This window comes from Xiphias gladius, chromosome 6 (assembly GCF_016859285.1).
Source record: "Xiphias gladius isolate SHS-SW01 ecotype Sanya breed wild chromosome 6, ASM1685928v1, whole genome shotgun sequence".
Classification (NCBI taxonomy): Eukaryota; Metazoa; Chordata; class Actinopteri; order Istiophoriformes; family Xiphiidae; genus Xiphias; species Xiphias gladius.
This window is the reverse complement of record NC_053405.1, coordinates 7,107,629-7,134,582: the sequence shown is the minus strand read 5'-3', so window position 1 is coordinate 7,134,582 and position 26,954 is coordinate 7,107,629. Positions and strand designations below refer to the sequence as shown.

The 26,954-nt window shown below is 39.2% G+C and overlaps 1 protein-coding gene across 1 annotated transcript in view; it reads right to left on the bottom strand.

Annotated features, from left to right (window-relative positions):
- The window catches only part of LOC120790680 (collagen alpha-1(XXIV) chain), a 95,408-nt gene that overhangs the window by 15,245 nt on the left and 53,209 nt on the right, over positions 1-26,954 (bottom strand). Inside the window, exons 22-43 of the mRNA XM_040128465.1 lie at positions 24,213-24,257; positions 23,944-23,997; positions 22,547-22,591; positions 19,084-19,137; positions 17,757-17,810; positions 15,756-15,809; positions 15,138-15,191; positions 11,986-12,039; positions 11,691-11,735; positions 10,803-10,847; positions 7,995-8,048; positions 7,260-7,313; positions 7,067-7,120; positions 6,730-6,783; positions 5,418-5,471; positions 4,862-4,969; positions 3,978-4,031; positions 3,525-3,632; positions 2,861-2,914; positions 1,734-1,787; positions 1,534-1,590; positions 672-725 (exon numbers count right to left, since the gene is read on the bottom strand). Coding sequence (XP_039984399.1) covers positions 672-725; positions 1,534-1,590; positions 1,734-1,787; positions 2,861-2,914; positions 3,525-3,632; positions 3,978-4,031; positions 4,862-4,969; positions 5,418-5,471; positions 6,730-6,783; positions 7,067-7,120; positions 7,260-7,313; positions 7,995-8,048; positions 10,803-10,847; positions 11,691-11,735; positions 11,986-12,039; positions 15,138-15,191; positions 15,756-15,809; positions 17,757-17,810; positions 19,084-19,137; positions 22,547-22,591; positions 23,944-23,997; positions 24,213-24,257 — 1,263 coding nt within the window. The remainder of the gene's footprint in view (positions 1-671; positions 726-1,533; positions 1,591-1,733; positions 1,788-2,860; positions 2,915-3,524; positions 3,633-3,977; positions 4,032-4,861; positions 4,970-5,417; positions 5,472-6,729; positions 6,784-7,066; positions 7,121-7,259; positions 7,314-7,994; positions 8,049-10,802; positions 10,848-11,690; positions 11,736-11,985; positions 12,040-15,137; positions 15,192-15,755; positions 15,810-17,756; positions 17,811-19,083; positions 19,138-22,546; positions 22,592-23,943; positions 23,998-24,212; positions 24,258-26,954) is intronic.

Here is a 26,954-nt window from a genome sequence, read left to right as displayed (position 1 = left end):
ATAAATTCTGCACTCGGATGAATTGCAATGAAAGCCGAGAGTGACCTATTATAGCATTTCATAAAAGTCTGGGGAATGATGACACAACTACCAAACTAAATAGTAGTTTTTATGACTTCAACCTAAGTTGGAGCTGGAAATGGGTCATGGATTATCTTGAGTGATGCTTCCCAGGACTGCACGTACAACAATGACAACAACTGTTGCCATAGTATAGACTAAAATGAGTCCTAGGCACAATGCATTAAAAGTACCTTTATTGTCATCCAGCACACAAGAGAGATGCTTAATATGTCACTCTACATTAAGGGAAATGGAGTAAGGTCTTGAGAGATTCTGGCATGACTGAATTTTTTTCAAATGTTCAAATTAGAGTAACCGCTGTAGCAGCTTGCTTACGCTTTGAATGTGTGTGTGTGTTTATGTGTGTGCATGTGTGTGTAAAGAATCCTGTGCCAGTAATGCATGAAGTGAAAAAAAAAAAGAAAAGAATTCCCCAGCATTATTCCTGGGAATTAGGTAATCCTCTCCGACATGTGTGGTCTGCCCTCATCTGAACAAAGCAGCGTTTCAATGGAACACCGAAAGAGTACGAACAACAATTAAACAGACAGGCACCCTGAGTAGCGACTGTGTGGTATGTCTGATGTTGATTTAATGGTTTTGTCTACCTGATACCCTTCATCCCCTGGCTCTCCACGCTCTCCTCGTTCTCCTGGGGGCCCCTGTGTAGACACAAATGCACACACATGAACGCACTTACTGTATATGCATGACTTAATTTATACCCACAAAGCTTCAATTGAACTGGGCGCCTACTTAAGGTCAGAGTCACTTCTCAGGCTAACACACATGAAACATGTTCTATAAGTGTGACCTATGAGTCCGGATCTTTACTGGAATCAAATGGAGAGGCTTAATTTCACCTTGTACTTTACTTTTCAGCCAATCTTGGTTAGGGATGCAGCGAGACAGAGGCTGCTATTGTGTTATTCATGCCGTGTACTGCAATGTGCCAATTTGATAATCCAATACTATTCATAAGGCAGGTTGCTATCTATATCTTCGTAGAGGTCCAGCCTCAGTGGCACTCTTGCCCTTGTTAAAGACAAAAATGTTTTGTATAAATTCACAGTAATGAAGCCCGTGACAGCTTTAGCCACAAAACATTTTTGTTCATCACAGCGTTGTGATTAGACCTCTATTTTATTATGGTTCAGTTTATGAACACAAACCAAGCTAAACTTAAGCTTTACCCTTACGTGTAAAAACCCTTGTTAAACATTTTTTGTAAATGCTCAGTCTGCAATGAACGGATCTGGACCACACAGGTTGATAATCGGGGTCCATACGCATGACAGACTCAAAAACAGAAACACTGATACATTGTTGTCAATGTGGTGCTAAAATCAGGAGTTGATCAGGATTAACTTTTACTTCCAGTGTCAATCCGGTATTTTAGCGGCTTGCATTTAAACAAAGCGAGGAGTGTTAGGGACCAGAAAGGAGAGTTTAAAGGAAAGCAAGACCTACTGGTTCACCTAAGGGCCCTGGCGGTCCTGGGGTCCTATTGTCCTCTCCTGGGTAACCCTGGAATGTAGCAAACACACAATCACACATGCATGCATGCAGACACAAGATTTTGCAACCACATAGAACTACTTTGCATCAACCCACTAAATCAAATTACTGAAATAAATCCATTTCAATCACTAGTTCTGGTATCATTTTACCTTTTCACCTTTAGGCCCTGGTGTTCCAATGGGCCCAGGCTTGCCAGGGTGACCCTAAAAAAACAAAAAAACAAAAACAAACAAAAAAAAAAACCCTGTTTATTGTACCCAACAAAGCCACCATACTTCTACTGGCTACGGCACATTTCTTTGAGAAACATGAGTTCCACTGTGGAGGCTGTCAGCATATAAATCAGAGCTGCCGATATAAACATGGTTCCTTGTAGAGAAGCTCTTACATTCTGTCACTTAAGGATTTAGGTTTTGGCACAGACTCAGAAATCACTCAGCAACCGGAGTCAAGTGTGAAGGAGTTTGTGAGCCTTTATACACATGCACTTGCACATGCACATTCACAGAAAAACGACAAGATGAACTTGAGGTGCCCTGCTCAAGTTATGCAACTTAACCCCAGTGTTGTTGGCACTGACCAGGCTGTGGAGTTCTTCTGGAAAAATTAGCCTGTATTCTTCATCTGGTTCAATTCCACCTCTTGTCTTTGTTCTGGTAGTTATTTGTGTAGTACTTTTAATGGGTTTTTCCCCCTGTTATTTTGTTTTCTTTGGATTATTAACATTGAACAACAATGGGAAATATAAGAATGGCAGGGAGGATGTGTAATGCCCACCAGACTCAAACTCAGAATGTCTCCAGCACATTCGAGGCTTACGGCACAAGACTACCAGGGGATGTGAGTTAGCTAGACTGAAATTAAATTAAAAAGATATGTGGAGTTGAGATCTGTATCTGAAGCATTTACTAAATTCCTCAGGGCACGATTAAGTTTGATGGATAATCCCAGAACAGCTCTTTTTACTTTGACCCTTGTTTTTGATTTTAGGGGAATCTGTTTTTCCAAACTGTTATCTAGATAACTCAGTAATCCTACTTTGTAGGATAGGCCCCCAGTGAATATAAGCGTAGTGGGATGTGCTGAGCCAAAACACAGACTCATCAGTTTACTCAACTATCCTGTAAGAAGACATTTTCTGATCAGAAATATTCACATTTTTTGTGAGTAAATTCAGATTATATACAGTATGTTCCGTATGTATATATTTTTGTACAGTATGTATGTGTACACTTTCAAGTGGTTATCATTTAAACCACAGGTAGGAAAAACTCACCGTGTATCCTGCCAGTCCTGGTTGTCCCTCTATCCCCGTGACTCCAGGCCTACCCTAGTAGCAATAAGAAAATGCACACAAAATAAGACCGTGAATCAGTCCTAGTGCTGTTTGTTTTGCTTTTTTCTCTGGTTGAGCTGAATATAATCTTGGCCTCAAACAGACACACATGCGAACTGAATCCTGTGACCAGAGTTGTTTTATGAAGGGGATATAAATCTTTTCTCCACAGCTATCACAACATGGTCTTATTGGTCCTGCTGAGAAAGGAGCTGCCTTTCTCTATAAAGAAGAAAGAAATGGAGGCCTTTCTCTTTTTCTTATCTTTTCTTGGTCTCTTTCAGGACTGAGACAAAGAAGGGCATTTGATACTTTGCTCTTAAAGGTTTAACACTTGAGAAAAAAAAAATCAGATATAACATTTCACATAATAAACAACTGGAAACCTCCTAACTGGGATTTAGAAAAAATGGATATTTGTTGATGTGCTACCAAATTATAGTAAGTATTAAGAATAATACAAAACAAAATTAATTATGAAGTATATTAAATTAACTATACTTCCTCAAGTACTGAGGAACAACCTTAAATACAATCACTCTGGTCTATAATAAAATTTCAGATTCTGAGACAGGGCTGGGTGAGAGGAAGAATGGGAACTTACTGGTGTGCCTCGAGTTCCCCTGGCACCTTTCAGCCCTGGCTCGCCTGACTGGCCAATGTCTCCTCGTGAGCCAATCTCACCAGCAAGACCTGGAGGACCTCTCTCTCCCTGGAAAGATAAAAAATGTCATTGGGGGGTGAAAAACAGCAACACTGACAAGGAGCCAGTATGAAGACTATCGTTTAAGTGGAAAGTGAGCACTCAGTCCCTTTTGGAAGCAGGAAGTATCCATCCTGTCAAATTGTTCTTTAGCAAGAAAACTAATCCATGCCAGGCTATTTGTCTTTAACACTGGCTCCAGTTACTTGTTTTTGTCCTCAGAACTTGCGTCAACACTTGAAATTAGACCCAAACGATAACTCAGACAGCTTAAACAAGATGAATCAGTAGTTTTCGGATGACTGACGGGGAAACATACTGTATTGGAAAAGTGGTGGTGAACAAGGGCCTTACTTTCTTTCCATGTCGTCCTCTGTTCCCTGGGGGTCCCAGTTTTCCTTCGGGCCCCTGTAACAGGAGACTCACTAAATGATTGTAACACTTTAAAAGTCTATCTTGTATTCAGGGGTATTGATGGCTGCATTTACAAACACCATACTATGAGTTTCCTCAGCTTTGTGACTTTAAACAGAATCCTTTTATTGGATCCTGTTGTTCAGAGTACTAGTGTCCACCTGATGACTTATAAACACCAGCTTGTGGATCCCATTTCTACAGCATCTTATCAGTGGGCAATTTTGAGTGCAGAGGGTAATAGCTTGTAGTCCACAACGTTGTTCAAAACTTTTACCAGATTTGTCAGCTTACATTTTTGTAAACTAAGCAATAGTGCTTTCCCACAGGGCTTTGTATGTGTACCCTGAAGCTCCCTCCCTTCCTGACTTCAGGGACCTTCCTGCCCCTAAACACCCACGACTAGATCTGGATCTGTATGTCAAAACAAACGAGCACAAAGAGACTGTGACAACTATAAGACATCGCTAAACATTCACAATCTATAACACAGTACCTTTTACTGTCCCTGTGGCAAAAAGTCTTTGTTGAAGAGAAGACTGACCCCTACTGGGATACAAGGGCATTAACTGGTTAAGAGGATTTGCAGGTCAGTTGCAGGTATTTCAAATTCTTAGGTTCTGCAACAAACTGCATCCATCTGACATTTCAATCAGCTCTAGCTTTAACTTAAACTGTGTACAAGTGTGTCTTTTCTGAGTCAATCAGAATGTCTAAATAAGCAGTAATTTCTGTTAAAAGGCCCCACCCATTTTAAATGTGAGTTTTTTTACTAAAATTGTTGTATCTGGTAGTTAAAGTTTGGAAACATAAAATAAACTTACACGGAAGCCTTGTTTCCCAGGCTCTCCAGGTGGACCTAGGGGCCCAGGGTCTCCTTCTACCCCTTTATCACCTGGCTCTCCGATAGGCCCACGCTCACCAGGCTCACCCTAACAGAGAGAAAGAGAAAGAGAGGCAGACAACCAGGAAAACAGAGTGAGAGACAGTTCAGTTATAATAGAATATAATTATAATTATATTTCATATTACTAACACAGACAGGTCAATAGGTCAGACAACCCATGGTATTCAGAAGCTGACAAAAGGTTTTAATGACATGGCTTTATTTTTATTTCTTTTATAAGACTTTATATTCCAATCCATTAAACTATGAAATTGAGTGGAATGTCGTGTAGTGTATGACTTGGCTTAACTTTTTAAATCCTGAACGATTCTCCTTGATGAACTAGCAAACTCCGTCTACTGAAAGCTCACTATTATTCTTGTCACATGGGGAACCCCACTAAACCAAATCCATAAATCCTTTTGGCTGCATGTTTGATTTTATAAGAAAGGAATGACGTTAGGTCAACAAAAACAAAGTCTTGTTATGTTTACCTTGGCTCCATCTTTCCCTTGAGGGCCGTCTTCACCAGGAGGACCAGGTGGACCCTACAAACACATCACTATTAACAAAACCTCTTCACTGTTGTAAAAAGTGAGAAATCAACACAATAACAATATTGCTTTGCTCAAAGTCAGTTTTTGGAGCATTGTGAAATGGGTATTTTCCTCTGTGACGGCAGATAGTTTAGTTGTATTTGCCCAAGTTTTGGGATATCATCTGATGTGTTGTGCTTAAAGCATTTAAACATTACAATGAAATAGTTCTTATGAAAATTTTTGAGCATCCTTATAGCTGTTGCTGTTAGCATCTCAAATCCTGTGCCGATTAACCTAAATAGTCTACAGGGTTAGATGTTGCTTATAGTACATTAGAAAGTATGTTTTTCCTAATTTGGGTAAACCAATGATGTATAAAGTGCACAATTATAGAACGTGCTTAATTTCCCAGTTTATCAATGTATGCAACTGTCAGAATGAGGGATTATTTAAGAGTTCAGCAGTAACACCAGGCTGAAAAGCAGTGTTTCATTGCATTGTTTCTCTGGATGGAGTACACCTGTACATCACGACATCAAGGTGAGAAGTTAGACCGCTGAAGGTCAGCAAAAACAAGATTTTACTCTTATATTTTTCTTTTAGTCAAGAGTTTATTAAAAGGGGTAGAACAAGAACTAAGATATGCAACGAAGAGATCTATTTTTTAAAATGAGGAGTGGCTCCACTTTCTTGACGAGAGTGGCCAATTGACAACTTATAAATGCTGATTTATTAATTATGCTGAAATTTAGTTCACAGTGTCTTGTTTGTGGAGACAATTTATTTTTTATGTGAAAGGAAAGAACAAAGTACAATCTAAAACATGTGTCATAAAACAGAGAACAGTAAGCATCTGTATTGAGGAAATTGTACAGACAAACAGCCAGGATGTTTGAAAACTACCGCATATGATCTCAGCTTTCTTTGGTCCAACTAAAGACAGTCATACAAAATTTAAAAAAATCCAGTCTCATACATTATTTTATCTGTTGTATGTGTTAAAAAATGTACTGTTGGTGTCTGATGTGTGAACAACCTTGTTTAATCTAATTCTATGGAAAGAAATAAAAAAGATGCAAGAAAGATGATGAAAGAAAGAATACTATTTATATAGCCCATCAGACAAAAACAATTCCATCGTTCTGCTTTCTTCAGGCCAGAGGATTACAGATCCTTGTCAGAATGAGGGGGAGTAAATATACAACTGGGTCAGATTTACCCAAACACAAGGAAGGAAGGGATTAGTGGGTGGTTTGCAGTCACTTACTCTTATCCCCTCCTGTCCCTGCTCCCCTTCAACTCCTGGTGGCCCAACATCACCCTGCAGGGACACAAAACACAAACCAGGGCTGTCTGGAGGTCAAAACACACTTATACGTGCTAAATTTACACTAACCACTGATACTTGAAATGGAGGCAGACACGACAATCAGCTGTTGTTTCACCCAAGGCTACAGTTGTGTCAAGTACAAACTGATTGAGCAAGTTCATGGCCTTTCATATTGCTAGAGGGTGGTGGAGACTGAAGCCCCACATAACAAGTGTTTTCTATGATGCAGGGGTGGGAGGGGTGGTTGCCAAAAAAATGGCAGGGTTGTACTGACCCTTAACCCCGGCTCTCCAATGGTACCCGGTTCCCCCTCTCCACCAGGACCGCCCTACACAGACAGGACAAAGAAAAAAAGGACATAGGTAATGTTCAATTCTTACTGTATACATAGGAGAGCCAAGTATTAAACCCATTAACACTTAAAAAAAATAGTTGATAAATAGTTACGAATATTTAGTGAAAAGTACTTCAGGTCCTTGCTCTCCATCAGGTCCAGCTTCTCCAGGTGGTCCTTTGGGTCCCTGCAAGAAAAATAACCACCATAAAATGCCTTAAGGACACTAGCTTATTGATACAGTAATCTTATTATTGACCTTACTATGTGCAGTAAATCAGAAAATAAAACATCAGAACAGACATAATAAACAACTGTAGCATACTACACGGTAAAACAAACACATACAGTTAAATGTTTGAGTCTGTAGAAAAAGAAAACTGAGAGCTGAGAAGGCCTGGAGTAAAACCTAAGAAAAGCCAAAAGCAAGATGAGACCCATAGGATAAACCATGCCTCTAGCGTTTCTGAAACCCCTCACCCTAATAAATATTTGTGTCTGATTGTTTGACATACTTAATGTCCCTGAGGGGTCGGTGGATTTCTAGAAAAATCAAGATCTTGAAGCCTAATCCAAGATGGGAGGCACAGGGAGTGGAGCTTTAAGGTGTGATAAATTCAGAGGGACTCTCAAACTGTGCAACCAGTGGCAATAATCAACATCAGAGCCTCTGAAGTGTTTATTTAGTCATTCTGACCATGACAGCCTCTTCCTCACGAAACCTTTGCGAGCAATAATTCCCTCCGTGCAAACGATCTCCCACAGTCATTACAGATTTTCAGACAGTTCGGCATTCACATTGTGTTTTTTGTTTTCAGTTTCCTAAAACAACCACATCTATGCAACAGTCAGATGACAGCATACTTACTGGTTCTCCATGGGGTCCGCTCTCCCCGGTGCTGCCTGAAATACCTGCTTTACCCTGGAAATGAAGAAAGTCTTGAGCTCAGCATAGCTTCAGGCATTCATTTGTGTAATTACAGAAAACAAGCATAAGAAAACCTGGCTTTGGCCTCGGTCATCTGCTCATCATTAGCATCCCCATCATTACCAACGTAACCACAAACATGATGAGTGAATAATATTTCACTATTGCCTAATGCCTACAAACATGACACAGAAACTCTTTGATGCGATACAAACAGACTAGCTGTCCTGCAATGTCAGATCTCTTTGTTGTAGTCCAAATATTGAGTTACCAAGTTTGGACAGGACCCCCCATTTTCGAAACAGCGTTTAGTCCAACGTTGGCAGAGGAAGACATTACTTTTATGTGTAAGAGGGAACTGTTTGATCCAAGCACTGAAATGAATGTGCCAAAATTGGTGAGATAGCAGTGAATTTAGTAGCATCAACCCGTTAACTGTAGAATAAATGGGTTAATGTACACTATTGTGAAATTCTACAACCTAACTCGTCAGTTAACACCCAAATATCTTCTGCTTCTATACACTCAAAAGAAAAAAATACATTTGTAAAAAGAAGTAAATAATGTCTCTTTAAAGATTGAAGCTGAATCAATTGAACAAATGAAAAATAAAAGATTAAAAAAAGATTAAAATGTTATCACAGCCTACTTGTTTTGTAAAAGGCCAATGAGAATAATTGCCAAAAGTTAGAGTGTGTTGAAAGTCATTTTTACAGGATTTATGGAAACTACAGTATAATATGGTACTTTGTGACAGCAACTACAATCACTGACTGCATTAACTACAAAAGTGCCCTCAGCACTGAGCTGAGTGGGATCTGACATCACAGATAACAACGTGATCCGGACACTATGATTTTTAATCATAGAACATAAAGGTGAGGAATTAAGCAGGACAGATTTTGAGAGAGATTTTATGAAACACAAGATGGCGCTATTACTCCAGAGGTGGACAACGAAAATGCTGCTGCCCTCAGTGAGGTAATGATAGTGAGTAAGCTATGAGGATGGGTAGGTGATCTTCATTTAACATCAAGCAGCGCCAGTAGGTCAAAGCTACTGAAACTTTTCACTCTTAAGTGAAAAGACACACTGAAACCAAATTTGGAACTTACTGCAAAAGACCTAAGTGTGTGTTCAGGAGGACAGGTCACAACTAGTGCGTAAGTGTGTGCACAAATGTGCTCTATGTGTGTGGTTGTACAGACGGCCATATCTGAGAGAGAGCACAGGCCTGCACGTGTCTGTGTGTAGTTCTGTGTCTGTTAAGAGTAATTACAAACAACCCTGAAATGTCAAATGTTAAGCCAGTACATTAGATAAAGTAGAAAGCAGCTGATTTGTCAGTGGAAAATAACACAAGCCAAACAACTGAGGAGAATCCAACACCGCTTATGCATACAGGTGATAGCTGTTTTCTCCAACTTGGGATCATCCATTGTAAATCCTGCCATAAATAGATCAAACAAACTACACTAAAAGAAACAAACTGTGGATGCCCAGCAATGATCTCCATGTGACTATTAGACATCCCACATGGATCTGCCTTTGAATCTGTTTTTGATCTGTTTTTGTTTGCATGTTTCTACCATCTGTGGAACATCAATTATTTTACCCTGTAACAGTTCAAAAGGATAACAAACCTACCATCTGTTATTTTCTTGATTGTAAAAACAGAAAAACCAAGGCTTTCCTGGCAAAATGGTCCTTCAGTGCTGCCAATTGTCTATGTATTTTGTTGCAATAAAAAAAGACACTGTGTCAGTGTTAGCTGTTGTCTTTGTAAGCATGTCATACATAGTCTTGCTAGCGGTTGAAAAGACAATTTCTTCTCGGTGGTTGTGCAATTCGCATCCAAGTTAGAGCCTGAAAAACCATATCATCGACTGTTATTAGCTAGATATATTGGTACTGGCACACATGTCGAAGGTTAAGTAACACGAAATTACAGTACAGAAATGCCAAACATATCTTTGAGGTGATAAATCAGAGTTTTGCCATTATATAATGTGTCCATCAGAGAGCACTGATAAGTTTATTTTTCAACTATACAATATCCTGCTCAGTACATATCTCGGTCACAATTCTTTGATAGCCAAGTTTAAATGATTATTGTAAAAATGTTTGATGAGTGGTGTCAGACTCCAGATTAATCCAGATTATACCAAATCCAGATTATACCTCTAATCTAAACCTAGTTCAAAAGGCACATCATGGCACACATTTCTTGACAACTGGGCATAAGATACAAAGGCAGTTTAAATAAAACAGCTCTTACAAATTAATCGTTTTTCTAAACTCAAAACATTGTGAAAAGTCTGAAAACACACAGAGAAAGCAAAGAATTACTCTGAATTATTTCTTAAACACAGAAGCGGGAAATGCAGTCTAGTTAAAATTATGTCAGTAGGCTGTCTTCATCAAAGCTGTAAATCGTAACAAACTGATTTTAGTGCTGTATACTCAACGAAAACCTTGCACCCTCACACACAATATCAGTGAGGGGGGATACATGCATATGTTTTTATGAGTCCAAGCACTGCTCAGTGTTTTCTTATATATGACAACTTCCTCTTGGGTGACTTTATTGGAGCAAACTTCAAGTAAAAATTATATATATCACAGGTGAAAAGAGGATGTGGAAATGTTTTACAAGCTTGTGTTCGCTGCTGTAGCCATAGTGATTTTTCTTGCAAAAGTGAATTGGATAATTAAAGCAGAGAAAACTACAAGTTAAACGTTACTTACAGGCTTTCCAGGAGGGCCTCTCTCTCCTGGACTGCCAGCCTTGCCCTTCGAAGAAAGAAATCAGCATTTGAATGATTAACATTCAGTTTCAATCAACCCCAATGATTTCAGTTTATCTTAAGAAAAATACTGGTATTTCTCTAATCTTCCATGTCTGATGACTAGTGATTTTGTGTATCCTGGGTTGTACAATGACATGATTATAAGCATCACCACACATTTGTAGCCTATATGTCAAGGTGGAGCAGCAACATCGGGATCCTGATCCTGCTGATATATAAGGTTTACATTTATCTTAGTTCTCCTTAGCAGATTTAGCTCAGGTTTCCGCACAACAAGCTGAAAGCGATACATAGTAACTGCATTTGGGTAAAACCTGATACAGAGGTGAGAAGCCAAAGTCCCACTCTGCAAATAAAAACTGATTAAAGGCCTACCAAGTTTTTACAGGGACCCGAGGGTTATACTGGATGCTGCGGTAATGTTTGAGATTACATGTGGTAATGTCTTTTCCATGAGATGTATGTGCTTCAGGAAGGATGTGCTTGTTAACCTAGACGCTGAAGGATTATGCCTTTTTTTATGGTAATAATTAGTCTTGGCTTTAAATAAGTTTTGGGTACATAAATTTGCCTTCTCGTTTCTTAAGAGCCTGAAACCTTAATCCAGAAATGTGTTAAGACATAAAACATTTACAGCATTATAACCATTCAGCAGTCAAAGGTACCTTAAAAGCATTTTTAACAACTATATATTATAAATATAAATGGGGGTCACAACCTTGTAATATTTTATCCACTAACATTTGTTCTTTTCAAGTCTTGGTCTTACACAAGAAAGTATAGGTTGAATGACAATGGTGCAGACATTAATAAAAAGACTACTTACTATGAATCCTGGCTGTCCTTTTTGTCCAATGTCACCCCTTTCACCCTGCAAAGAAAAAAATATGACACATATTGGCATTAGGTTTTTTTTTTGTCAGACGGAGTAATGACAAAACCCATTATTTAGCTGTGACAAAAAATTCAATAAAAGCAATGTTCCCAAGTTGAGTAGATAATTCGAGCACTAATGATTAATATATACAGGAAGGAGAACGCATTTCATGCTAAAGTACTATATCGATCCCATTTTCACATTCACATGGTGACGTTTTCCACAGGGTGGTGTGCATGTTTACCTTGGTGCCCTCAGGGCCTGGTTCTCCCAGTGGGCCGTCTGGACCCTGGGGCCCCTGTGCAACAACAACATGAAACACATCTTTGGACATCACACAACAAAAAATGAGCAGTACAGGAACACAGTTAGCATCAAAGCATCATACATAAGTTAACATATGTACATTTAACTTTGGAATAACATTAACGACAAAGTAATTACTCAGTATTGTTTTCCTTTCCATCCTGATGCCGTAGCCTACCACTCCCACATACATTCCAGGGGTTTCCCAGCATTGTAGCACCACCAGACAGGTAGGGTGACAGATAAAGATCTCTCAGTACAACCCAAGACCCTCCCCTTTTTTCTCCTGTCCACTCTTTCAGGACGTTTCCACTTTCAGCCTATCTGTGGTTTGCATCTTGTCTCTGCTCTTTTATATCTCTACCTTTGAAGACTCTGTCTGCTCCTAGTCTGCCTGAGCCTCTGGCTTTCAGTCAGACTCCCATTCCTCTCAGGTAACTCAGCTCCCTTTAAGCTTCCAGGTAGACAAACCCAGCTTTATCTTTCTTTGTCTTTGTTCCTTCCTGTAGTTCATCTCTCTCTCAAATCTTGCCTTAAAGGCTACTGAGGCAGTTATTTTTGCTAAATTTTTGAGGTGACCAATGCTACTGTGGCTTGTGGACCTACCTTACCACTGTTAAACTTGTTTCCTTTAAATTAGTTAATTCTAAGTTAAGAAATTAATTTAAAAAAAAAAACAGCTTCTGATCTTAGGTTGTGATTCATTCATTACTGTGATTAACATGTATAGCCTCATTAAACTGACTAGAAGGCAGGAAAATTTTAACAATAAACAATGTGTGCATACAGAAAAACGAATTTGCATCTTTAACTTTAGAAAGGTAGACAATCAAACAACTGCTTAAGTTCAAGTAATAGCACAAATTATTTATCACACAGCAGTTTTTCTACAGGAACATTTCTGGAGAAGGTGAAGTGCATTTCACTGTGAGTGATCATTAAACTGGGGGAGAGAAATCAGAGATAGATATGTACAAGCGAGGCAACCCATAGTTCAGAGGATGCACTTCCTGTTTTCCCACAATACAACAACTAGCTTTTGAACTAGCACAGGTGTGTGCCAAGTAGGGTAGGTAACTCCAGCTCCAGGATATTTTTTTATAACTCAGAGGGTAAAATGATAAGTTTGAGTGATAAGCAGTGTAGCAGTTACATTTTGCTTCCTTTATGTTGCATTCTGAGGTTAATCTCTTATTGACGAACTGCAGTGTTGAGAAAGCATGCCTGTTTATTTCCAAAATCGCTTCCCAAAACAAAAGCTAGCAAGGGAATATGTGGCTTTGGTTCAATTGATTTGTATTCGCAATTTTTCACCAGTCCATGATGGATCTTTTGCCTTGACAATGGAGACAAACTGCATCTTACCTCAGCAAGACAGGAAATGCAACCACATCTAACGTATATTACTGTAAATAACACAAGCTGTGGCATGTTAATTGCTGCCATACGTTTTCCTCGGCAAAATGTTAATCTTCAAGATGAGAAGTGAATAGAGGATAAAAGGAAGTGAAGTATGGATGAGTGATGAAGATTGAAAAGTAGTGTGGTAGTAGGTAGTAGTCAATTGGCTTGTTAGCATGTTCTTGCATTACCTGACACGGATGCACATTCAACTTAAGAGCTATAACCATGGCACTGTTAGGCAGTCTGGCACTGGAGTGAAGCAAAAGCAAACCATCAGTTTAGGAATGATTTAAAGTAAGTTAAAAGCAAACATAAGAGTTAAAAAGTCCAGCAAGGAAGACCTTCCAGGATGTGCTGCTGCTTGCAAGCGAGTAATGCAAGCAGACACTGGCAACCTTAGAGCTCTACCTTCTCCAGTGAGGACCTGAACACTGATGAGGAGAAACTGATGCCCTCCAGTACACAACCTTTAACTATCACGGACAAAACCTGGATAGCATGCAGTTAGTATAATCCTCAACAGTCATGTTCACAGTAAATACTAAATATTCTTTAAGACAACAGGCCATCAAAATATTTATGCACTGAAAGTAAATATTCATAGCATGTTTCAGCCAATGTTAAGGACCTACCGGATATTTCTAGGGTGAATACTATAATGTTGCAGAGATGACCATTTTATTGTATTTCAATGACTGTCACTAGCAAAAGGGAAAGGGATTGCGTACTTCTTCCCAGAAAGTAAAGCAAAAAAAAAACTCAGGAAATTATTAACCTGCAGTGCTTGTATCGCCAATATTTTTATAATCTGTTTTTCATTTTGATTTTTAATTGGATATTCACGTGTTTTTTACATTCAAACCAAACCCCAATAAATTCATATTTTAAAATGGTAAACAAAGCTCTATAAATTCTATACCATGAAGGTTCAAACTGTTCATTACACAAGCACAAAATTTAGGCTTTTTTTTTTTTTTAAACATAATAGGATTATTGTGATTTGCGGACCCCATGTTGGTCCAGGACCAAGTTTTTTAATTTAGTTTTAGTTCATTTAGTTGGATGCATTTTAGTTATATTACATCGTTTTAGCTGCTCTAGAATAAAAACAATTTAATTGTGCTTCCTATGGAAACTGTGATATAGTCTATGTGAGCTTTAACTCCAGACATTTGAGGAAAAATGTGCTGAAAAACTCAAATGAAATAGGTTTTCCTTTGTGCTTTGTTTGGGTACACTGTATAATCAACACAATTTACCTCAGTTGCTGCAACTGCTAGAGTTAAGCTGAAATTTCTGTAAAGCGCCTAGAAGCCTGACCACAAATCTATCTTTGCCTCCTCACCTGAAGGTGTCATTTTCCTCACAGCCACACGGTGTCTCACCAGTATTACCACACCATATCGATTTGACATTACCATAATGTCTTCCAACATTCCTGGGGCTTATGAAACAGTTGTAAATACACATATAAAGAAGCTTTGGCCAAGTGGAAGGACACACACATGTCTTTTAATTGCTTTAACTGGTCTCTGGTTTATGGGAATGGAGCTGTGATGTGAAACAGACAACCACAGGTCTGATAAGTGAAGTTCTCATGGTCACTATTTAGTTGAAGTAGGGTCACATTCATTACATATAAGGGACTAGTACAATTAATGTCCCAAATGTAAAGACAGCTCTTACCCTCCTGCCCTTTGGCCCAGCAAAGCCTGGAGTACCCCTCTGCCCCTCTGGACCCTGTGAGAAAGAACAAGACAGAGTGAAGATTAGGAAGTCGTGGAGGGGGAATAAGGAGGAATAAGTAAGTAGGTAGGTTTTCATAGTGTTTCTTTGAAATGATGCAATGGGTCCGATTATAAAATACAGAGGACATTTACACAAACTAAATACGGCAAAATCTCTCTACCCATCTTTAACCCACATTAACAAGAGCCAAATGAACCTAATGAATATAGTACAAAGGCTTCAACAGAACTACCGAAGTTTTCCAAGTTAATCTTGTGATTTAAGTGTTTATAATATCCAGCCAAGCAGATGAGAGTCAATGCATCCAAACTTCTCAATCCATTAAATACTAATGTGTGTGTGACTCAGTCCAAAATAAAGAGGGGGCAAGAGAAAACGAAATCCTCAGAAAAAGGTGTAAGTAACTGTATACAGGGAGTTGAAGTAGAGAAAAGTGAAGAAGTCTATCTTTTCAACACATACAGTAAATGTATATGTGCTAACATGCAGAGATCCCAATGCAAAGAATCGCTGTTTGGCATGACATAGTGGTGACATAGAGGGTACGACACTTACAGGTGCACCTTGCATGCCGATGTCCCCTGGACTTCCTGGCAATCCTGGATAGCCCTTTTACCAAAACAGTAAAAACAAACAGTAAAGAAAGGTAGACAAGAAACCATGTCAGTGTTTAATAGCATCTGTTAGATGGGTAGTAAATGTTATTACTATTATATAAACTATTAAAGCTATACTGCATTAGTGCTTTGGGATTTTCACAATAACTAGTGTGGAGCAACTGGCAGCAGCAAGACTACTGCAAGGGAGTAAATTAGGACTGTTCTTTAGAACTGTGCTTCATATATTAAGCTGCATTAGAATGTGCTCCAGACCCTTTCCAACAAAAAGAAACAGCTAAGTGCTATGGTCCTCATCACAGCACTGTCCACCACCCATTCTCTTTCTATAATAATCTAATAACGATAATAACATAATAACACAGAAAGTCCCTAATCCCCGCAAATTGTCTTGATCATTGTAATCTGGAGTGAAGGAGCCCAAAGCCTTCACACTGAACCAATCACTCCTTACTAATGTGGTTACATTATAGCAAAAACTGGTTCTCACAAATCACCGTAACTCCTCACATAAATCACAAAGCTCTCTCTCTCAGTCAAACACACACACACACACACACACACACACACACACACACACACACACACACACACACACACACACACACACACACACACACACACACACACACACACACACACACACACAAACACAAACTAGCAGTGATTCAATCATCTAACTATTCAGACAGCCAGCCATCAAATTAGTCATCCTCTCTTCCAGCCAGCCAATCAGTCAGCTTTTTAGCCAGTCTGTCAGCCAGCTAGGTCAGGACTGGGGCCCAAAGCCACAGACATGGAGTTTATCCAAGGTACCAGGACAGTGAACGATGCAGTCCAGCCTCTCTCTATGCACTCATGCAGACAGTGGAAACACTGCTGTACTGGACAGCAGCATGTCTTTTTTCTTTTGAGTATCAATACTGTCAAAATAATTTGGAATCCAAACACATTTTCCAAAGTAGTAAGTGGGATAATGTCGTAAAATTAACCTACAAAACTACAAACATTTATCAAACTCACCCTCAACTAACTGCATGGAGTTAGGGAAGATGACAAGACACAATGAGCCACTATTATGCAAATTTATTCATAGCAATGTAGCAGCAAGACCTTTTCGAAGCCTCTGGAGCCCTTTATGCTGAGCTAAAAACTGGGAGTGACTGATAGTGGCCAGCTTCTCTATTCAAACTCATACAGGAGCAGAATAGCAAACACCGTTGGTTCAGGTAGTTAGATCTATCATAAAAACTATTTTTAATTTAATGTATAGACTTTAACAAGTCTGTTGAGCTTTTAGAATTTAAGTGCAGAGACAATACAGGCGGAAAATAACAACATGTATTTCAGTGTCGGTATGTTAAAAGACTTTATGATATAGTTTAACACACAGAAACAGGAATTTCAGGACCTTCGGCTATTTACTGGCCTTTTTAGTCGCATAGCCTTTTTACCCATTAGTTAAGAGGTTCTAGGTAGGAAAAAAAGTTGAGTTATTAGATTTGGTCAACCAGACCAGATTGAGTGATTCAAAAGAGTCACTGAAAAAAATTGAGTTTTTCATCCTTATCCTCAACATAACTGGGGATAATCAATTTGACATGACTGAATTCTGCAAAGATTTGTATCTGCAAAAGTTAGAACACTGAGGAATCTGAACACCTTTAGGCCTCTAGTAAGTCTTCTTTCATTTCCATTACCTAATCCTTGTGGCTACGTAACACTCGCCAAAACATACAGCCGAATTTGCTTAGTGTTTCAGCTTTATATTCATCATCCTTAGACATTAGTTTACTGAAAAATGTTTCCAATGTGTCTGTTGTAGCTTTGCTAATTATCTTGGAAAACCAGTTTCAATACATACACTATGGTTCTAGGGTTGAACAACTCTCAGACAAGAAGCAGAGCTCTGCAGTATATCCTGAGTAACTTCACTTACCCTTGGCCCCTTCTCCCCGACTGGACCTGTTGGACCCGCTGGTCCACGGTCACCCTGGGGAAAAAACAGTAAGACAGAGAGAAAAAGAGCGGTTCATTAAACTATGAGCTGAAACCTAAAAAAAGAAAACCCCAACACAGGTCACATACACTTTCCCTAATAAAGAGCCATGAAACTGGAGAGCAGCTTCTTAAATGCAGAAGGTTAGAGTGACAGCTGGTTGAGTGGAGTTTAAAGCGAGCAGGTACTTTGAAACCCAGTTGGTGGCACTCTGCACACTGTGTTAAAAGTAAAGGTAACCCTGGGTGAGCAGTAAACCTGGCTAGGTCTCTACTCTAACCCCTCTAACACTTGTGTCAGTGATGCTTTAATCCTCTTTGAACTGTAACTTTCATGACTGTACAAGTACCTTTCCAGTTCTTGTTGCACTTCTACCAAACAGTGAGCAGAATACTTTTAAGGTGCTGTATTGGAAACTCAAGTCTAAATCAGAGGGTGGTACAAAATTTAATTTATATATAATGACAAAGGAATTTGTGGGCTGTCAGGGTATGGCTGGTGCTGACAGATTGAATAAGGGGGAGGATTTTGTGTAAGAGGAGGCAGAGAACAAGCAAGAGTTTGACAAAAACATGTTCTGACACACAGGGGGCTTCTGGATTGAAGGAGGGAACAATGGAGATAGGTGGCAAAAAAGAGGTGTTTTTTTGGAGGGCTGTCAATAATCGACAACCAGACCGCTAATAAAATCATTTCACTTAAGCGTGAAGGCTACAGAGCTGCTTGCAACATTTTTTGTTAACCTGAGAGGCAACGGGAGCTGAACACGGAGAAAACCTCAGAGCCTCTCCAGATTGCATCATGAGTATTTTGACATTATTTAAACTAGCGTATCCCCTTTTATATGTTTCATGTGTGCATATGCATTTAAAAGGGCATTAGTATAATACATATGTCAGCCCAGCAAATGTCTAATGACACATATCAGAAACAAATATACCCTGAGGTTTCTGACATATAGTGGTAGGCCAATATACTGAAAGAGATTTGTTAACTACTAAACTGAAAATTTCTCCTGAATTTACCTTGAAATTAGTCTCTTCCGGAGAGGGGCAGAGGGCTGAGGGGCAGTAATGGTGACATGGCTTTGACAATATTGTAATTGATGTGGATGTGAGAGTGTTGAGTGTTTATCTAAGCATGTGTTCTGGGCCCTCTGGGGCCTCAAGCCATGGCTGTTTACCACAGCCCTAATTACAGGGGTCTACTACTGACAAGAAGCCAGCTGATGTTGACTGACAGCCTAATGATAGAGAAACACACTCACCTTTTCACCGAGAACTCCTACCACACCAGCTATCCCAATCAGGCCTACTGGACCCTACAGAGGAGAGGAGAGGAGAGGAGAGGAGAGGAGAGGCGAGTAAGAAATAGTGATCAGCACAAACACCTCAGGAGAAAGTTTGTCAGTTTGAGGACCTGATCTTCATTCATGTACGGATTATTTTCCAACCTGTTATGACACCCGGAATGCAAGAGGTCATAGATTACAATGTAATGCTTACGTAAGAAAAAAACAGGGGCTGCTTACTTGAGGCGAAACCTGTATGTTGACTTCTAAATTCCAGGTACCTCTAAGTTTAATTCAATTTTAAATTTTCATTTATTGACAGTACAAATTTTATTAGTGGTACTTGTAAAAAACACATTTATATCTTGATTTTCATTACTAAAATACACGTCTATGTTTCAGAGGATTTTTTCTATATTAGGAGTCTTGCAGAGTGTAAAATCAATTAATGCTTAAGTAAAACTGAGACAGAGAAACAAAACAAAGCAGGCAAAACATCAGTATTTGCCAGAAAACAATGCCATGCTATCATTGGTTACGAATCTGTTTTCATAATCCTTGTGGAATTGATAATAAATGATTATTCAACAACAAACTACCAAAGATACAAAATGTTTGCTTTAAAAACTTTCAACAGCTTTTCCGAGTTGTGGAAAATGACTTGTATTTTCCGTCCAGAAGCAGTAATAACATAATTCATGATCACAATAGCAAAGATAGGGGGTTATTAGGGACATACTAATTTCACAGGACACAGTAACGTAATACAGATGGCCCCAAAAAGATACACACTACTTAGTGAAGGAGTCTTCATGGGGAAAACATTAGCTAATGTAAACATCAGAGTTATCAGAGGAGCTTAACCACTTCCAGATCAGTAGTCTGGGACAGGGGTTGTGGTTTGGACCTGTGCCAGCCTCTCCACTGGACTATATGGAGATCCAGGCCAACAGTAATACTTATGGGTCGCTAGGTAGACATTTAACAAGAAAGGGCAACTGTACTTTTTCAAACCCTTCACTGTGTTTATTTTTTATTAAGAAAGTAAAAATAAACTTAGTGTGAAGAGTGACCGATTACACACAAAAGGAGACATGCAACACAGTAACATGCACGTATCAAAAGCCTGAATAAAGCCACCATACTGCAAGTACGCAGCACCACAGCCCATGCTCTAAGCCACCAGAACACTGTAAGTTACAGAACATCTGAATTTCAGTGTTATTGTAATCATTCATATGACTGCCCAATTGCAGACCACAGTTTCACTTCTGGTCAACCGCGAAAGCCAGCATGGTCAGACTGCGGCAGCCTCTGGTTGTTAGAGCCAATTTCCTTAGCGATGTTTCTTCCTGGCAGAGTGATATATTCACATAGTTAACAGGTAACGAGATTCTACTTGACTGCTATTCTTAGTTTGATCACATAATCATATACGTAGCATGTATTTTTGTTATTTACTTTCATTCTTTTCTTATCTTTTTTTGTATCCTTCTACCTGTCTAGAGAATAAGAAAGCATTAGTCATAGAGTGACAGACAGACAAAAAGAAACTGTAACAACAGACTTGCAAAGTGAACTCAACAAAGTAAAAGACAAGGAACACAATGAGATTTTGTTCCATTTTCTTCTCCCTAACTCAGCTAAAAAGGCTAACAGTCTCAAAGTGTTATTCATGCATCATCACCTAAAGGGCATTATCCTGTTGGATTCAAGTAAAGCAGTTGAACGACGGATTAGTAGTAGAGTGTCTGTGAGGGGATGCAGCCTGCAGGCATGGGAACGGGAACTCTAAATTGACCTCAAATCCCTTAATTGGAACATGAAGTGGGACAATGTGGTACTCTTTATCATTTAACAGAAGGAAATGGTTTTAAAGGGGTTTCCATGTGACAGCGTCTTGATATAGGAGCTTTTTTAGTACTACTCTGAAGGTGATCTGGTTTCTCTGACACAGCCTGGGTTACAGAAGTATGGATATAACCATTAACCTTACAGTTAGGGAAGAAATATAGCCCAAATCACACATTGTTAAGAGTAAGGTTAAGGTTCTCTGTCACACATGCTACCTTCTCATGCACACATATAAGTACACACTGAGTCACCGATATGAAAATCAGAGCACAGAGTTTGTCATGTGAACTATATTTCAAAGCACACCTGTGGCTGCCTTTAGTAGTGGAGGACGTATACATGTTTTATTAGTTGTGGACTGGGGGGTGATTTAACAATGTAATTAAGCAGCCAATCTAAATTGGCTAAAATACACAACACTGTAAAACCTTCCAGTAAAAAACTGTTTACAGGAGGCCTCCCGGTGATACAGGGGCACTCAGTGAAGACAGGCGGCTTAAGGCCTCCTCGCATCAACCTGCACTAGTCAACAATAGTCCTTCTCAGTCTCTACACATCTAATTTATCTGAAAATTGATGTAATGGCATTCATTAGAGCCGTCATATGTTTTAAAATATTTTTTTTCACTGCATAGCCCCATGGCTTCAAAGGCCCATCTAGTCACTAACTGCTTAATCCTTCTCATATGTGCAGTGCAACAACACAGTCTAACATGGCCCACTTGGTTGCCTCCACTATGCACAGAATGCAAATATTAACATTAAGGGGCCTCCAGGAAGGAGGGACATACTTTGGATGCTCAGAGCAGTTGTGTGTGTTTGAGGATTTTACAAAGGGGAAACATGTCCTAACACTTCTCTAGAGTATTGTGTTGGGTATAAAGTATTAACTGAAGCATAAAACAGAAAGACATATTAAACTGTGATGTTGCAGTTAACTGCTAAATTTAGAAACAATCTCAACACGGATGTTATGGGTAGCTTGAAAAGCCACTTATTGTACAAAGATCAACATCTTTTTGGATTAAAATTTTCTACTTAAATTATTATAATTTGACAACACGCACCATAAGTATGGGCAACAACAGATCTCAAACACACTTTGCAGGCTTTGAGCCATAAACAAATGTGCAAGCCGAATGAGGTCACTTCCATAGAGGATCTCTGATTGGTGTTCCCTCTGTTCTACTGTGGTGTTCTGCCAATTTCATGATGAAAACACTGTTTGGTGGTGTGGGAGAGTATCCCAATTCCTCTTAACATTAAAAGTGGGTCAGTAAAACAGCAAGAAATCAGAAAGTGCTCCAGTAAGTTCCTCCACATGCCACACTGGTGGATTTCATTTACTTAACCGTGGAAGCACTGTAATGCATGACACTGGTAATGCACACATCACCAGTGTGCTGGTAATGTGTGCATTAATCTTCAAGCAAACTAATAAAAACATTTAAGGACAATTTAAGCTACTAAAATCAACAGCAGAGGCACCACATTAACACATACAGCGGGATTTAATGAAAAGCTACAGCCATCCTACTGTGGATTACTCATGTCATTACTAGAAAAAAGTGTGAAAGCAGCTTACTTGTGGTCCGATTTTTCCAACATTTCCCATGTCCCCTTTCTCCCCCTGCAAGCAGAAAACATCAAACAGTGTGCTGGTTAGCTTCCTGTAATTAAAGAGCTCACCATCCTGCCCTACTACTGGCTCAGGACTCTCAGGATATTACAAGTTCAAAAAGGCCTACACACACACACACACACACACCCACCCACACCACCACACACACACCCACACACACACCCACACACACACACACACACACACACAGCATGGGACTGAATCATTTTGTGTTGCTTCTCATTGTGGTTTGCCAATATGTATGATGATGTCTCTGGGAGAAGTAATTTTAGGAGTATGTTTACAAAACATTAAGTCTAGGCTTCCTAAAAGTGGGTCACAAACATTGTGACAGTGGCACTCTGTGGTTAGCACTAGGCCATAATTTAGAATACTTAAGTCTTGAAACACATTAATACCATGATCACGGCACTGAATTTATGGTGGGTACAAAAGCCAATATAGAGTGAGGGACAGGTATGGCATGCCGTGGTTTGCTGAAGCAAAAAACTGAGACAAACTGACAGCCCTAACCCTAACTCATAAGACTGTCATTGTGCCCTAAGGATGGATATACTCAGTTCCTTTAAAGTACATGTAGCCGATAGCTCTCATTTGTTTGGAATCACAGGTCTTCAACGTGAATGGCAAGAAGCTAGAGAGAAGAAACAATAGGCCCATACACCAGCAGTCTATTCCTTTTTCTTGATTTCTAAACTTCAAATAATTTGTGGCAATTACAGACAGTAAGATTAGTGAGTGCATAATGTGTAACTAGTTCAACAGCAATGTACACATGAAAAAAGCTTTTCTAAGCACAAACCTATGTACTTATTTTGAGATTATTTGTGACCAGAACTGCCATGATGTTGTCACCCCTCAGCTTGGGTTGATAAAGGGTTTACAGTTCACTATACGTATTTCTTTTTAATAAATATTGAATGAGAAAAAAAACTTATGAAAGTAGAAAACACCTTACATATTCTTCCTCAAGCAAAAACCCTTAAAAATACTTTCATCAAAATAAATTAAACTTAAAATATTTCTTCCTCTTAGGGCAAGGTCATGTTTTATAAGAATATCAGCCAAAAATTATGACAGCTCATGTTCATGTAAGACCAGACCAGTGTGCATTCTTTCAGAGACATAAGTGATCATATTAAGGTGCTGATGTCATCCATTTTTCAACTCCACAATGCATATTTAACAAATTTGTGTACTCCACAATACTGTGGCATGATATATTACGGAATATATATTACGGAATAAAATGTAATTGCCACAAATGTATGCAACTATGAATGTAGTGATACTACAGTCATAGTACAGTAATGACAGTACAGTTATGAAGTTGGACTCACCTCTAAACCCTCGGGGCCAGGTTCGCCTATGTAGCCTTTCCTTCCAGGTCTCCCCTGCAAAGACAGGGAGAGAGACAGACATACATGTGCACACACACAAATAATGATCAAAAGATAGTAAATCTCATAGTGGGTTAATCTCATCTGCTTCCTGATGGAACGTCTAGGTGAATCGTATCATTCAAACCACCTGCCAAAGGTTCAGTATATGTGCAGGTGTCTCTGTGTGTGTTTGTGTATATACAGTATATGAATCTGGGAGTTCTTACAGTAGGGCCGGCGCTGCCAGGTGGGCCGAGTGGTCCTTCATCGCCCTGCAGAACATAGTGCAGTTCATCATAAACTCATATTCATTAACACACATACATACAAACATACTCTCACATGTACACAGCTAGTCCCAATCTAGCACCACAAACCATCCATCAGGACTACTAAACACACACACACACACACACACAGAAAAGCACACACAGTACTATTTCATTTGCGTAACTTCAAACTCAACATTAAAGATCTCAACTGCTCACCTGCTCCTCACAGAAATTTAAAAATGTATCAAGCACTGCTATCCCCCTTATCACTCTTTACTGATAGAAATTCAATTTTGCTGATGAAAAATCTTGGTGAGCCAGATAGATAGTGTTTTATCATCACAGTAATATTTGTGATTACATAACACGGCTGAAAAATATTCTTAGAAGTTCTACTCCTGTAAAGGTATTGCTTGAATTATAAGTAATTAAACTTGCATGTAAAAGTACAGATGTTTTGCATACTGCTTTTACTAACAGTTGCATACGTGAGAGGTCTGCATCCAACCAGGATTCTTTGCCAGATCAGTGATGCTCTCCAAAGTGGCAAACATATTTTCTTTATAAGACAGCTATCTCAGAAATTACCATGAGGGAAGTTGAAAACAAATTTAAATTGAATATTTTTTAGTAATAGCATAACTGTAGGCAACTTTCTAATTTGTACAGATTGCAAAACAAAAATCTATTTACATGAAATTGAATGACTGATTTTAGAATGTATTTGAAAATGTTTTTGTATGAAAAAGCTATTGTTCAGAGTAATATAAAACATTATGACCACCTGACTAATATGCTGTGAAGCCAAAAGTGACCTACTGAGACATGGACTCCACAAGATCTTTGAAGGGGCCCAGATGTTAACAGCAGATCATTTAAGTCCTGTAAGTGTCAAGGTGGAGCCACCACAGATTGGACTTGTTGCTCCGACACATCTCACAGACGTGCAATCGGAGCTCATCATGTTCGTCAAACCATGTCTGAACAATGTATGTGGTGTGGAGGCAGCATTATCCTGCTGAAAGAGACCATTGCCATCAGGTAATATCATTGCCATGAGGTGGTGTTCCTGGTCTGCAATAATGTTTGGGTAGGTGGCACGAGTCAAATTGAAATCCACATGAATGCCTGGACACAGGGCTTCCCAGAAGAACATTGCCCATGGCATCACACTCACTCCACCGGTTTGTTTTCACAGTGCATCTTGGTGTCATCATTTCTCCAGGTAAATGGCAAACACATAACCAGCCATGATGTAAAAAAAATAGGGACCCATCGGATGAGGCAGTCTTCTTCCATCGCTCGAAGGTCCAGTTACAACACTTGCATGCCCACTGTAGATATTTTCAACAGTGGACAGGGGTCAGCATGGCCTTCTGACCAGTCTACACTGTGTATGTTCTTCTAATAACCATTATTAAAATTTGAGCCTTGGATGCCTAACACCCTGTCGCCAGTTCGTGGTTTGTCCCTCCTTGGAGCGCTGTCTGTAGGTACTCACCACTGCTGACTGGGAGCTCCCCATGAGCCTTGCCATTTCAGAGACGCTCCAACCCAGTTGTCTTGCCATAACAATTATGCCATTGTCAAAGTCTCTCAGGTCTTTACACCTGTCCATTTCTCCCCCGTCCAACACAGAGACTATGTGAACAGACTGTTCATGTACCATCTAATATATCCCAGACCTTGACATTCGCCTATGTTACGATATAATTAACGGAATTCACTTCATCTGTAAGCGGTCATAATGTTTTGGATCACCCGTGTATATACAGTAATTCCCACCCCTACATAACATCAGTTCACAAAACAGTTACTGGTACAAACTCAGCAGTAGTAGTAGTTGTATTAGTATGAATGCATTCATTATGTGCATTGAGAGGACATTTGGTGACAAAAGTCACACTTGAGAAACATTATGAAAAAAAGTAGACATCCTTTACATAATGTAAGTAAAAGTGGCAATACCACTAATGGTAAAGTACAGTTCTTCATTTAAGTAAAAGTCCCTGGGACATGGGGTTGCCTACGGGGTTAAGCCACATACCATATAACCACAATGTCACCTTTGTAGCAAACCACGTTTCCTGTCTGAATATTTATTATCACTATCAATTAAAGGAAAATAGCCAAAAACAATCTTTAAAAAAAAACTCTGCATGCAAACTTACATTTCAATAAAACTATAGAAATCAGTAGTAAGAAGTTTTGCAGTTAATGTTTGAATCACTCACTAAAATGTCTGTGTGGCCTCTACAGTTATGCTTATAATCCAGATGAGAGAATGCTGAGTTTATAAAAATATTTCCCCTTTGCTTCTCAAACCAAACCTACAATATTGACTTCAGCTGTCAGATAAATGTAATCCACTTTAAAAATATAACTTCTTTGGAAGTCTTAAGAAGTCTAACAAATTGGAATCAGTTAATCAATTTAAAAGTTTTACTAAGTACAGTCTTTTCACCTCTCTCCTTTTAGGTATCAAACTGAAGTATTATGTTTCCATACCAAAATTGTGGGTGTGAGATGAGAGTAAACTGGCAAACTCTACACCTCTGTGAGCGATTGCCAAGTCAATGCTGTAACATTCAGCACAATAGAAAAGTGTGTGTGTATGTGTGTGTGTGTGTGTGTGTGTTTGTGTGTGTGTTGTACACCTTCCAAAGGCTTCGGTTCCTTTTTTCCAGGGCTGGAAAA